The sequence below is a fragment of the Echiichthys vipera genome (genome assembly GCF_963691815.1).
Source record: "Echiichthys vipera genome assembly, chromosome: 22".
Taxonomy (NCBI): domain Eukaryota; kingdom Metazoa; phylum Chordata; class Actinopteri; order Perciformes; family Trachinidae; genus Echiichthys; species Echiichthys vipera.
Window position 1 is genome coordinate 13,126,597 of NC_139847.1, and position 14,477 is coordinate 13,141,073.

A 14,477-nucleotide genomic window follows, 5' to 3' on the forward strand; every position below is an offset into this window, starting at 1 on the left:
GGGACCATAATTTACAGAATGAACATCGTGCTGGTTTGAAGAAGTGAGAGGTAGGCTCATTTTCCTATTGAATTCTACACGGTTTCTTTTTGCGACCACTTGAGTTGCACACTGCAGGAAATGAGAAAGAATGCAGGTTTAAGCCACTTCCACATTAGCTTCCCTTTTCAGACCAAGAAGCTACGTCCATCTTTGATGAAGATGAGATGAATATCACAAAAACACAGGAACTTGTTTTTAATGAAAAGGACCATGTGCAGCCCCTTACAATTAGGGGACAAGTTGTAGAGGTAGTAGACAGTTTCAAATACTTAGGTACATGTATTGATTGCAATTTAAATTTTAGTGTAAACACAGACTATATTTTTAAAACCTGTAACCAACGTCTACATCTACTGCGCAAACTCAACTCATTCAGAGTGAGCAAGCGCATTATGGAAACAGTTTATAAGAACCTTATTGAGGGCATTTTAACTTTTAATATGGCTACGTGGTATGCTAAACGTAAAAGGAAGAAGCAAGCTGCAGAGAATAATAAACCTTGCCTCAAAAATCATAGGGACAAAGCAGAAACAATTAAGTTGTATGTACGAGGAAGTGCTAAGGAAAAAAGCTGTCAAAATAGCAAACGATCCGTCCCATCCACTGCATAGGGAGTTTGAACTTCCTCCCTCGGGTAGACGTTACAAAGTGCCAAGGGCAAATCGTAACATTTTTAAAAATTCCTTCATTCCGAAAGCGATTGGGGTACTGAACACCATATCCCGCTGATGTGTATAAAATGTGTCACTGCTGCCCTGCTTCTTGCCCTGAAGATGTCTGTGTGTAAATGTTGTTGTTGTTGTTGTTGTTGTTGTTGCTGTTGTTGTTGTTGTCCTGCTGGTTGAGACCAAAGACGAATCTCCACACCGTGGACAATAAAAAATTAACTAACTAACTAACTAACTAACTAACTAACTTTATTATGCAGTCCATGGCATGAACCTTTGCTTTTGTGCCTACTGCTGCAAAATCAGACTCACAAATAAACATTCTGGTACTTTAATGGTACAACAACAAAGCCCTCTGAGAGTGGAAACATGTCTTGGGTCCCTTTGTATCCAATTATACAGGATGTAAGGAGCAATAGGGACCTGCAGAGAACAGGTCCACACATGCAGATCTTAGCAGAACACACTGATGACCTAGATGTTGTCTCCTGCCCTTTTGAGAGTCTTTTTTTTGCTGCCTGCAAAAGGGTGCAAAAGACAGACTGGGCAGAAAAGCATAAAGCAGGGCAGCTGTTGACAACAGATGTTGCTCGCTAAATGGTCATTTTCCTCTTAGGATAAATACTTAATAGCTTCAATCACATGGGCTGAGCATACCCATGTTAAAGATGACTACTGCACGAATCTTGAATCATATGGAGCTTATTCTGCTGTGACAGATACTGCTGTTAAGTATTGCCTGGTAACCTTGGTAATCAGAGCTGCCAAACAAAAGGCATTGCTTGCATCACTTATGCTTAGCATTATGATTTCTCCTCCTCTCCATATCCAGATGGCTGCATTGTTCTGTTTAAAGGCCTAAAACCAAAAGCCTGAGGCTTCAGAAAGATAAATTCTGAAACAAATCTACTGCTTTTCATGGGAGTAAAGATATGAGAGGTGTAATCACTTTTACTGTGTGTTGGCTGCAGTGTTTGTAGTTTAACTTGTAACTACAGCTTCTTCTTATGTCCGACCAGGAAGCATGGCATTAGATTGCAGTTTGCCCTGCAGGTCTTTCATGGATATGTTGACTGCATGCAGGTTTCTAGCTGACACTGCACACTGTGAGTCTGTCATTCATCTATTTATGCTTTACTTGCTTTCTCTGTTCAAGTACCACATAGAGATGGTGCTCCCTACTCTGGGTTGGTTCCCAAATGCCAGCCCCTTGGGGGCTTTTCCTGCCCTGTGGTGCCTCAGTTGGCAACACTGCCAACTCCGAGCTTAAAGGCACTGACTTTTACCAGGCACCATAGAGCTGTGAGGGGAGGAGTGACATTTGCTTCTTTTTTTTCTTCCCAGAGGGAAGCGTGTGCACCGGCAACAAAGCTCCAAGAGTTAAAATGGTCACAAAAAGTGTTAGCAGAAAAGCACAGCTGCAAAAAGGCTGCACCATGCATTACTTTGTTAATCCAACTTTTAGTATCATAATATGGACACAATGCATCCATCTATCTAAAACAACATTGATCTTTTCATTTTTTTTCTGAATATGATCATGGTTAGCACAGAACAGCACAGGTGTAATCTGACACTCAAAAGCTACACTAATTTATTTTAGTAGTTTGGCTATTAGAAGTGTTTCATCAAAAGTGTTCTTTTTCACACACGTGATTCATCTTTTTGAAACATAACTATTTATCTATGTACTACCGTATCAGCTGTCATGGTGTGAATATCGACATCTGCTATCTGGATTTATCTTTGACACAGAGACTCCATCTGGATATGAATTCTCATAGTATTTAGCAAAAAGGAAAAGGGAAAAGATCTGATGTTACTTCCTTCTTGAAGCCTATGATAGATACAAAGTCTTTTTCAAATCATTTTAGTTACGATAGACGTAGAGATGAGTCACAAATTCTTATTGGTTATGTTTTTCTCTATTTTTCCAGTGTGTTATTTAAAGAACTGATTACAGGAGCTTTACAATCTCATACATATTCAAAATGTGTGCTGAAAGTAGAAAAAACATTGTTTTTACAGAAAGACAATTTGGTGTGAGTCATACCCTGAATGTGCTCATCATTCATCTTTACAAGAAAAAAAGCACTCTACAATCAGGACCAGATAAATGTATACCATGTAATATGCTGCTTTTATGAAAAATAAATCATTGCAGTTCATGATCATTTCTGTCAGCACAGCTCTCAAAGGTTTTATCAATGAAAAAGGAAGTTGGGAAATTGTTCTAGAAGTCTGCTGAAGATCTTAATTTGACCTTAACCTTCCTCGTATTCACCAATCTTGGTTGTCAAGGCATCCAGGAGGAATTGAACAATTAGTATGTCGGGGCCTCTGGTGGCATACGAAGGTGTGAGCTGTTTCCAGCTACTTCCTGGCTGACACAGACAGGTGCACTGTGTGACATACCTCTCAAAAATAGCAGTGTGTGGGAATTAGATTATTAGTTAATGAGCGTCCAGATCTCCCAAACTGTGTGAATCACCACACTGAAAAATATATATTCATATATCCGATGTTCTGCGTTCATCTCAAGAAGATACGTTTTGAGGTGTCTAAAAGTTTTCTTACATGGGCTCCATTTTTATGGCCACAAATATTTTCAGCTTCAAGGGATTGATGACAGTTTTATCTGTAAAGACTATTATTAACCCAAGAACGACAGATCAATCTGAGAACAACTTGGTGCAGTGGAATAGGTCAATACACACGGCCATGTTGTGAATCAGGGCTCATCTTAAGCAGTTTCTTGTGCAGTATAGTCTGCCTCCTATATATATCATTCAGTTTCTCTAACTCTGTGTTTTAAAGCAGGGTTTTTCAGAGATTAGTCTTTGATTCAGAGTGGGATGTGAAGTCTTCGGGAGACCTTTGAATGGAAAGCTACTGCTACAGTTTATTTGCAAAGCATTTTATAAAACCTTGCAGTACAGGTCAATTGAAAGAGTAAAAAAAGGGAAAAATGTAGTAGTGTTGTATCTTAAAATGAGGTAAAGTGAATCAGATAAATACACAGGCAAGAGAGGCAACATAAACAGTCGAGGCAAAGATACGAATAAATGTTGCAATATTTCAAGCGATCCATTAATCGATGTTCCAGTATCATATTTCTTTGGCAGGTGAAAAAAAAAGTAGAAAAATATACTGCAAAAACTTTTTTACTCCTGTTCTTAAGTCCTTAACATTGAGATAAAACCATTTAGATCAGACTTAGAAAATGGATCAGCAGAAAAAAATAATATCTCACTAGTCTCTAAGGGCTTCTGTAGATTAGATGAAATTAGATGAAGGCCTTGAGAAAAAATACTAGGAAATGTGGGTGTGTAGAGCTGATATTTGAAAGAAATTCTCCTAGAGAGTCTGTCTTGGGGTTACTCTTGGTCAATTAAATGAGTGAGCATCCAGCAGGAGGACCGACACAGCCGTCTCCTCTGACTGCTTCCCTCTCAGCGTGCCACTTTGAATTGCTGCCCTTTTGCCCCAGGACCGTCTGCTGGCCTGGCGGGTCTCTTCGTCCTACCATCATCGCTCATGCCAGCGCAACTGCTGCAGGTGTCACTCTGAGAAGTTCCTGGCCGTACGTCAAAGACTCTGTTTGTGTGTTGAGGCATGAGTGTGTTCATTTCCAGCACCCAGTGGCGGGGAGCAGCAGGTGAGTGAGGAGTGTGATTACAGAACTCAGTGGGAGGAGGAGGGTCTTTGGCAGTTCTGGCTAAAGATGGAAGAACTCGCCATAGTGCATGCTGGGAAATTATCAGCAGTAGTGACCTGTGCCATAGTCAAGTCAACCTCTGCATCAATCACACTCAAGGTGGAACACAGACACGGATGAGATGATAAAATATCCACAAATGTCTCTCAAACTTTGATATATGTCAATTCTATTCCCTTTTCATAACATGGCCCACTTAGTTAGATAGAGGACATTTTGAGCAGAAAAAAAAACAAGTTTGGTAAAGACACACTGCAGTTTCTTGCTGCTGTCTTGTGTGTGTACACAATCTGTATGTAATGTGATTTCTTACCGTCTCCCCCTCTTGACCTGCTGTTCCATTCATGGGTGGTGTCACTTCCACTTCCACGCTGGAGCTGTTTGGAAGGTTCTTATCTGTGGGAAGTTTGAAAATAATCAATGTGAGAAGCATTTAGAGGAACTAAAGCTAAAGCTGTGTTCACTGTTGTGATGTAGAGAGAGGTTGGAGACAGCACATGGTCAGTAGTTGAGCCCTTCAACCCCACAGACACAAATTGTATCAAAGTACTTTTTTTTTATACATCCCCTCCAATGCAGTTCAGAGGTAAATACTGTACTCCTCTACAAGTATTTGAAAGCTATAGCTATGTCAATAAACAGGAAGCAGTGCATGTTTATATTTGTAATTACATATATTTTGATCAACTAATTGATTAACTGACTAATTGTTTCAGCATTAATTCACTGTCTCAGTCTGTGTCATTCAGATTTGGATCCTCTCAATGTCTTTTAATGACACTATTAAAATTTCAGGTGAACATGAGAAAATTCGATATGTACTGTAAGAGTGCATTAAGACTGTTCCATTAAAGGTCCCATATTTTGCTAATTTTCATGTTCATACTTGTAATTTGGGTTTCTCCTAATACATTTTTACATGCTTTAATGTTCAAAAAACAGATTGTTTTTTCTAATACTGTCAGTCTGGATATACCTGTATTCACCTTCTGACTGAAATTTTTAATTGCTGTCTCTTTGAGCCTACCTCCTGAAAAAGACCAGTCTGCTCTAGTGGGTCAGCATTTTCATGTCTTCCACATTTGCGCATCTCTGCATTTTACTGCAGCCAGGGAATGGCACAGTAGCAGCACCTATATATAGTATAGTTGTTACATCCCAACCGTACAGAAGTCCTGATGGCTTGTTTAAAGGTACATTATGAATTCAGGCTCTGTGCGTTTCTCTGTAGATTGAGCATTTTGATACTTCCACAGGGTTTATATAGCACCTTGACCTGCTCAGACACTCACTTTAATATTGAATGAAATAAAGCTGTTTATTTAATCTTTCTGTGTATGAACAAGTATATGCATGTCTGAGTTACTGTCTATTTGTTTCCCCTCATCGTTATATCCTGGTAGTGGCTGATACGACTGAGGCGAGACTTACTTAACAGCCCTTATTAAAATATAGAAAGCCGAAAGCCATGTAATCAGATGATAAAACTATAATTGCCATGGAAATTGCTCTAATCCAAGTGTGGTTCTGACACAATTAGAAAGATTCTCAGGTGGATAATGTGACTTGATACCACTGTCGTCCACCACATGACATCACTCCCTGGCTTGAATGCAGTGATATTACAGATAAAGAAGGACTATGAATCTTATCACATGCATCATACACTAGACTACCCTGACAGTAAATGTTCTCCTATTTTTACTACAGACGCCAATTTAAGATATGTGAGGCCTGAAAAGTAAAGTATGCTGTGATGACTATCAGTCATGCAATTGGATTAAAATGGTAATATGTTAATGTGGCACTGTTAGCATAATTTTGCCTTGTTGATAAGCATCTATGCCTCGCTTTGATTCTGCTGCACTGACTACATTGTGGCCATGAAAGTGCTTCCTCTGGCCTCCTGTTTATCCTTTGGTCCGATGCTCTTTGAAGTGAAAACACATAAATTACACTTGGCAGAGACTGTGATTGATTTAAATGCTGCTTGAAGACAACACTTGCAATCAATTTGGCAGTTCTTGATAATGTCATGCTTGTTTAACATCGGCTGTGACGTTCATTAAAGCTGCAGTCGGCAAGTCACGCAAATCGAGTTGAGTCAGTCAAATTTCGAATGTTAATAACTCTCACGCCCCTCCCCCACTACAGACAAGTGCTCGTCAGTGCGTGTGCACCAGATTCCTGTGAACGTGCTCATCTCTTCTCTCATCGATAAACAGCATAGAGTACACGCTACGCAGAGGTAGGCTGGCTAACTTACTCATAGATAGCAATTGCTAACATCATTAAGTGTATGCCTAGCTAGGGGGGGGAGCGTGGATCCGTGGTGTGTGCACTAAATGTGCCTCTCACACAGCCCTGACAGGATGATATGGGTGTGGTCGATTTTTGAAAAGCAAACAATAGGCTCTAGGTGCACGTAGAGGCGCATTTTGTGTCGAATTCAGTGAATATGATCAAAAAAGTGTTGTTGACTGCAGCTTTAACTATTTCAGTGGGCCAACCTGATGACTAATACAAGCAATATTAAGCCAGGTAATGTCTATTCATAAACAGAAAAATGATCTTTGTGTAAAATAGCTAATATTTAATTAAAGGAATAGTTTAACATTATGGGGAATACGCTTGTTCCCTTTCTTTTCGAGAGCTAGATGTGAAGATTGATCTCATATTTGTGCAGTAAATTTGTAGCTAGAGCCAGCAGCTGGTTAGCTGGTGTTTCACTCTGCATTTTATATCAAAGAGCTATCCTTAGCCTTGGGCTAACTTAGCCCCATTACACAAACACATTGTTAACCTGAGGTTAACCTAAACCCAGGGCTATACCAATCACAATGCACTTATACTAGCCCAGGATTAAGTGTCCATTGGAATATGTAACTAATGTTAACATTATAGAATTCCATTGTTTACTTAGCACAAGCAAATTCTAGCCACGGGTCAAGTTGATTTTCAGGGGATAATCCTGCAAACAAGCCCTAAGCTGTAGTCGGCTCTGCTACACACATACAACAAGAAGCCCTGCAGTGCACAAGACACACACATTCACTCCATGGTTTTACCTCACCTGGCCCTGTTTAGCTCCTTTAGGTTTTTTGTCCTGGGATGAGGAGTAATCGTTTAGACAACTCATGCAATCAAACTGATTTTGTCACTGACGATCACTCGCGTCACATTCAATTAGGACATGGTGTTAGGCTGAGGCTCAGTGTCGTGTGGAAAGCCCTTAGAGACTGTCATATGTTGAACCACAACATGTTGTCTTTGCACTTTAGTGTTTTTTATGGATTAAACAAAATTATATAATGTGTTAATTAATGAACGTTAAAGGTGCTTGTGATTAATTTGGTTACCTTTCGACAGAGCTAGGAAAGCTGTTTCATGTGTTCATGCTAAGCTAAGCTAACCAGATAGTGGTGGTAGCTTCATATTTAGCCTTCCCATCTATCTACCAGCAATAAAGTGAATAAACATATTCACCCATAATGTCAAAACTATTCCCATAACAGCAAAGGAACATGAAAGAGCTTTTTACCTGAACGGCTTGCTACTCCATTGGCCTTCTCACTGTCCTCAACTTGGCATTTCTTTTTAGCAATCTTGTGAAGGATGGATGCCTTCTCTCGAAATTTACCTGCAACAGAATTGCCACAATGGTTAAACGTAGGACAGAGAGCTGCGTACCACAGAATCTTCAAAGCCTTTCGTCCTCATCCCAGTCAGAGCTCCTTCGTTGTCACCTTTGACCCCAGATGGGTCACATTTCAAAAACACAGTGCATACAGGGGTGGCTTTACGCAAAATTGCATCCAGAGTCAATATGACATAGCATATCATATACTGATGATCCTGCAATGTCCCGATCCATGGTGGAGGCAAAGCCAGCTGGTAGAGGATCTCTTGTGAAGATATTTGCCTTCTGGATATCAGTTTCACTCCTGTTCTCTTCAGTTGTCATATCAGAAAAACTCACAAGAGACATAAGAGGATAGCAGGGAACTGAAAGCAAAACAGTGTTAGCTGGGGGACAGAATCCCAGCATATCAGAAGTAATAAATGCCATATTTTAAAGAAGACAATGTATTCATATATTTAAACACAAAACACCTGATTTTATCATTAGTGCTTCTATTTCAAGGACAGTAGATCTGTGCAAAGCATAAGACAAAGACTGTACCAAGAGACTTTTGCTAGTGAGAGAATTTAATACATATTTAAAAATCACTGGTGGTGATAAATACATTGTTCCTGATAACATTTATCGATTTAGTAACACTGGAAAGATAATTATGTGACGCAGTAAACTGAATTAAAACCAGTCATCAGTTGAACAATATGACCTTGTGGCTTGCATAACCTGCATGCCCTCTTGACATTACAAATAATGGCTCACGCAAGGCAATTCTGCCCATGTTGTAATGACCAGCGATGACTGATCCTCCCCAAGGACACACGTACAAACAACTAGAACGAAATACGACACTTAATGCACAAAAATCATGTAGTGCAGGTTTTTGTTTCCATGTAATACGAATTAGATGTTAATATTTGATGTCTGTGTAAGGAATTACGTCTCATGTATCATCGTCATTCACCTCTGCGAGATCCTGTATCCATTTCTAATTTCACTGACTTCCTGTGTGTGTCAGTTTTTGCATGCATGTCCTACCCACTCCCAATCAGTAATTGTAATCAATGTGAAAGATTTTTTTTTTTGTCATTTTATGAGGCCATGGCTGATTTGTCAGTGCATGACAAAGTGACGTGTCGATACATACTCCACCCAACCTTGTCAACACTGTCTGTGACCTTCTGGCAAAATCATTAACCACCCTAAGTCACCGCCAGCGTTCTTCCCATCTCCTCTAACTCACTCTACATTTCTCCACCGCTCCTGGTTTTCTCGCTCATCCGTCTTTCAAACACCATCTTTCTTTCACCTTGTCTTTGCAACACACAGCCCATCCCTGCCTCTCTCTCTTTCAGACACACACACACATGCGCACACATATACCGTTGTTTTTTTTTTTACAAGACGGCATGGCACATTCCACTGCCCTGACATCACTCACCTTAGGCGGTCATCGTCATAGCTTTGTGTGTGGCAGTGAGAGTGCATTGCGTGTGTTGGTCTCTACAAATGTGGGTGTGAGATCATTGTCTCTGCTTGGGAATGCAAGTAGCAGGGTTGGGCTTTTGATGAATTTCAAAGTAAATTCTTGAATGTTGAAGAAATCCACACTGGCATGAGGTTTGTGAAAATATTTCTACAAAGACCTATAAAAGACAGAGAGCAGTTACTGCAAAAGGAGGGAGGTTGGGAAGGTTTAAAATTTTCAGGCTGGCTGGCAAACTGCATTATAGATGAAAAAGTTGTAATGCCCTTTTTATGCATTTTGGGCTCATAAAACCTGTGCATAATATCCAAATAGAGACATCGCACTCTTTGTTTGGATAATCCTCACAGAATGCAAGTATTTGGGAAGTATCGATCAATAAAATGTGTTTTCTCAAAGTTCTTGTCTATTTTAACCTTTTTAACAAAATAAAAACTTTTTGTTAGTTCATTTTTGATTATTTACAGTCCACAGCTTACAGGAATTAAATGCACCTCTGTTTGATTATTTATATTATTATTATCATTATACCCATATTCACCCCCTGTCTGAAACGCTCCGTTTTAGCATGTGTCTTTTTAAGCCCCCACCCGAAAAAGCTCTGTTCTGGTTGAAGAGTGTTTCTGGGTCTTCTGCATCTGCGCTCTCAGCATCTCTGCACCATCAGTGCAGCCGGTGAATGACTGTAACAGCAATGCAGCTGTACTTTCTACCGATATACAGTATATAGTATAGTGGTGACATCACAATCATACAGGAAGTGCTGACGGCTCATTTAAGGACACAGTTTCTGAATACAGGCTGTGTTTCTCTGTGGATTGAGCGTGTTGATACTTTTACAGTATTTATATACACCTGCTTTATAATCAAAAAATAGATGGTATGGTTTGAAATTCCATCATGTTTTAGTTCTAATGGTGAACAGAAACAAAACATGACAGTTCCAATTTGCATAATGATGAAGCAGTTGCCGAGTCTTTGAGAATAACCAAGTCCAGCCCTTCTCATAGCCGTCACTACAGTCGCCCATTTCCCCTGTCAGCTCTGCCTGTTATGCAACCGCTGGGTGGATGAGTCACTCCAGTTTGCCAAATTCAGCAACGTACGCCTTATATGTGTGCACCTGCTGCTGGTGCAGGTGGAACCTCCAAGTGAGTGCTGAGGCATGGATGATGTATTTCTCAGCAATGCAGATGGGCAACGGGGCCAAAGAAACAAAAAAGAAAAGGAAAAAAAAGTAGAAAACCTTGTGCCTAGTGTTTTTGGATGATGTTATGCTTTGTGTGTGGTTTTACCTGCCTGCAGAATAATAATAAATGTCTTTAGATTTGACCATAAATCCAAAGAAGAAGCAGTGACTTGTTTCTTACAGAATCAAACATAATCAACATATGATTCATGTTTCTTTAAAATATGTTGTTACTGAAAGAATACAAATCCATAGACAGAGTAACACACAATATGTATGCATATAGTATCTGGGAAGAAATCAAAAATAAGCCAAAAATAAAAAATGAAAATAAAATGAGAAATTTCAAAAGAAAAATGGCATGGCTACCATAAATTCCCCGTATGTCAGGGAAATCTCAGAGGTTGTCAAACTTAAAAGAAAAAAAAATGTAAAAGCTGTATTTTGCAAGCAAACAAAAACAAATGGGGTTGAAGGTGTTGTTACATGATTAAGACGGAGAAAAACAAGAGGGATGAAAGAAGCTGACTCAAAGAATCAAGTGAAAACTTTCAGGCTTACCTTCCTCAGTCATTGAGTGATAATATTTTAGTTTCCCATAAGTCCCAAGCTCTACAACATCACAGCAAAAGACAAGGGTAAGGCAACGAACACACAGAGAAAAGGAAAAGAGTGAACATGACAGAACAAGACAGGTCCACTGGTTCTACATCACATACTGTACAAACACTCACACGGGCACAAGGCAAAACAAAGTCTCTCAGAATCATCACTGCATAAGTGCAAAACAAAGCAGCAAGAGTTGAATTACAAATAAAATGCATTGTATTATTACAGTAACTTAGTCTGATCAAGAGCCTGCCGATGGCACAGGTTAGACGGCTATTAGAGAAGATTTGCGAGAAAAGGGAAGGTGGAAAAGGTTGTCAACAGACTAGAAAAAATAGTAAGAGGTTCATACAATGATAGTTAAAAAAAACAAACAGAACAGGAAAGTCAGAAGAGAATTTACTGGGTCAACATGCAACAAAAAGATGAGTCCTCCTCTCCTCTGCACGCAAGCTTATTCAAAGACTCGATGATGCAGCATTTTATTTCCACAATGAAACCCGGACAATTAATTTGATTCCCTTACTGTCGCAGTTCTTCGTGCTACAGTAAATAGACAGTCAGCACATCTGCATGATGAATTAGCTGGGAATTCAAACCTGCAGCAACAGCTGAACGTGAAGCAGCAGAACAGAAGACACAGGATCACAAGTCTCTACCTCCCACACACACAACACCTTGAATGTTGACTCATGAACTGTATTAGTACTGGATGGACCTCACTGAAAGAAATGCGGCAAGATTCAAATGTAACTTATCTTTAAATCCATTCCTGGTAACTTCCTGTCTACCTATTTTCTCCTATTTAAACCGTTTATTAGATCAGGTCACCAAGATGACTAAAAATAATAATCAAGTACCAAGAGGTTGGTCCCAAGTCCTATGTTTTTGAGCTATATGTGAATGTTCCCAACTTGTCAAATCCAGCAGCTCAGTCAGAGCAACTGCTCAACCATGGCAGGATATCGTTGACTTGTAACGAAGAGCGACAGTCTTCATAGGGAGGAAGGTTGAGGCCGATGTCGAAGTCCCGTGTGAAAATCAAGTTACAAAGGCTAGCTTCCAGATATAACTTCTTAAAGCAACGTTCATATTTTAGGTAACAAATCGAGTTATTTTTCACCCAAACCACAATCTTTCCTTAACCTAACCAAGTAGTTTTGTTACCCAGAGTGTTAAAAAGTGATGCTCAGGAGTTCTGCGCATCACGAGTTGGGAGTGAAAATGTGTTGGGATGCTGTAAACGCTTTTTTATGTGAGTTCATATTAACTACTTTGCATTTTGACCAGGCCTCTCTTGTAAAAACAGATAATTAATGTCAAGAGACTTCCTGGTTATATAAAGGTTAAGTAAATTGAATTTGTAATTTGGGTAAACTATCGACTCTCGTCACTCACAGATTTGTGCTTATGATAATGGTAATAGAGAAGGTATTATGGCATAGGGGCACAGAACAATATGCCCACACCCACAAACCCACATGCACTCACACTAATATCCAACTTTGCCCAACAGTGGGCGACCACTCCACTCACATGTGAGAGGATTATGGTCTGAATCTCATGCCAAATGCGAGACTTGGCAGCCCTGAAAAAACAATCTAATGAGATAAAAACACATCCTATTGCAGAGTCTTGCTCAGCTGCTGCACTCCCACACAAGTACCTCAATCCCATATGATTAGGCGATTTGGGTTTGAAGTGCACCATCACTGTAATGCCGGTCTCTAACTGAGGCTGCTCTGAGGGCTATTAACCCATGACACAATCACCGTCCCCACTTGTCTGTTTGCTCTTTGCAACGAGAGAGAGAGAGAGAGAGAGAGAGAGAGAGAGAGAGAGAGAGAGAGAGAGAGAGAGAGAGAGAGAGAGAAAGAGAGAGAGCGAGAGAGGGAGAGAGGGAGAGAGAGAGAGAGAGGAGAGAGAGAGGAGAGAGAGAGAGAGAGGCTTGTTGTTGTTTACCAGGGGTCCTCTTGTCCTTGCGGTGTGACCTCTAAACCTCTGGTGAGCTGTATGCTAGAAGTGTGTGTGTGTGTGTGTGTGTGTTTGTGTGTGTGTGTGTGCATGCCCGTTCCGTCTGCTGGGGGTTGGGGTGTCAGGGAAATTCACAGTCTGTGCTGAAGCAAAAGGGCTTTTAACATTGATTCTTTCACCCACCCGACGCAGGGTGAGCTCAGAGTGCCAGGAGGGGGTGTGGCATGTGTTTTTGTGTGTGCGTGGATTGAGGGTTAATAGGTGCTGGTAGGCTCATTACAGTCACATAATATACTGGAGGTACGATTATCTATCCAAGGAAATCGAAGGGGGGCGAGGTTTAAAGACCATATTTGCTTGATAATGCAAATCAAAATACTGGCCTACCAAAAAAAAAAAAAATGTTTCAAGAATTACACGTTTGCTTTTGAGTCAGGAGTTATCAATACCCCTTCCTTTCCCATATACAAAATATTTTGAAAGACGTTCTGCCTTAAATGTCCTTTCACTGTAACTGTAAAATTCAAAACCTAGTTATGCCATTATTTTATATCTACATAAATGGAAAATATATTTCCATTGCACAAGAGGTGGAAGGTCAGTGACAGTGAGTGTGTTATTGAACTATGTGATCAATGTGGCCCTGGGTCAGGCAAGGGGAGGGGGGACAAATGGATTAATCTCTCACGATTAATGACTGCTTAAATAATGTAAAGTTATAACGTCAAAAAAACTGCCAAGGAAACAGTGGGCCACATCCTCTTTTGTCTCCCTAGTTAACTCTATAAGCGTACAGTCTGCGTGGATGTATCAAGGGTTACCCCGAGGATCTTTATAGCACTGTACTTCACTGCATCATCACATAGCAGTATTATTATGTAAAAGATTGTCAGGTATTTGAAATAAATAAGAAAGCCAATTATTCATCCTTAGATCTCAGTTCAGGTGGATAAATATTAAAAATATGTGCATTTCATGAATTTGCCACTACTATATGATTTGTGGTCATAATCAAGCACCCATTTTCTTCAAAACTGCGGCCAACCTCGGTTAAAAATATGCACAAACTCACCGCCAGAGTTCACATCTCAGGGTGACACATCTTATCGAGGGGCTTGAGCCGAAGGTATGCACGCAGCCTGAATTCTAAGTGC

At 40.1% G+C, this 14,477-nt stretch overlaps 1 protein-coding gene across 1 annotated transcript in view; it reads right to left on the bottom strand.

Annotated features, from left to right (window-relative positions):
* The window catches only part of LOC310964431 (solute carrier family 24 member 2), a 43,521-nt gene that overhangs the window by 4,037 nt on the left and 25,007 nt on the right, over positions 1 to 14,477 (bottom strand). The window contains exons 5-7 of the mRNA XM_083937560.1: positions 11,302 to 11,352; positions 7,970 to 8,068; positions 4,742 to 4,824 (exon numbers count right to left, since the gene is read on the bottom strand). Of these exons, the coding sequence (XP_083793686.1) occupies positions 4,742 to 4,824; positions 7,970 to 8,068; positions 11,302 to 11,352 (233 nt within the window). The remainder of the gene's footprint in view (positions 1 to 4,741; positions 4,825 to 7,969; positions 8,069 to 11,301; positions 11,353 to 14,477) is intronic.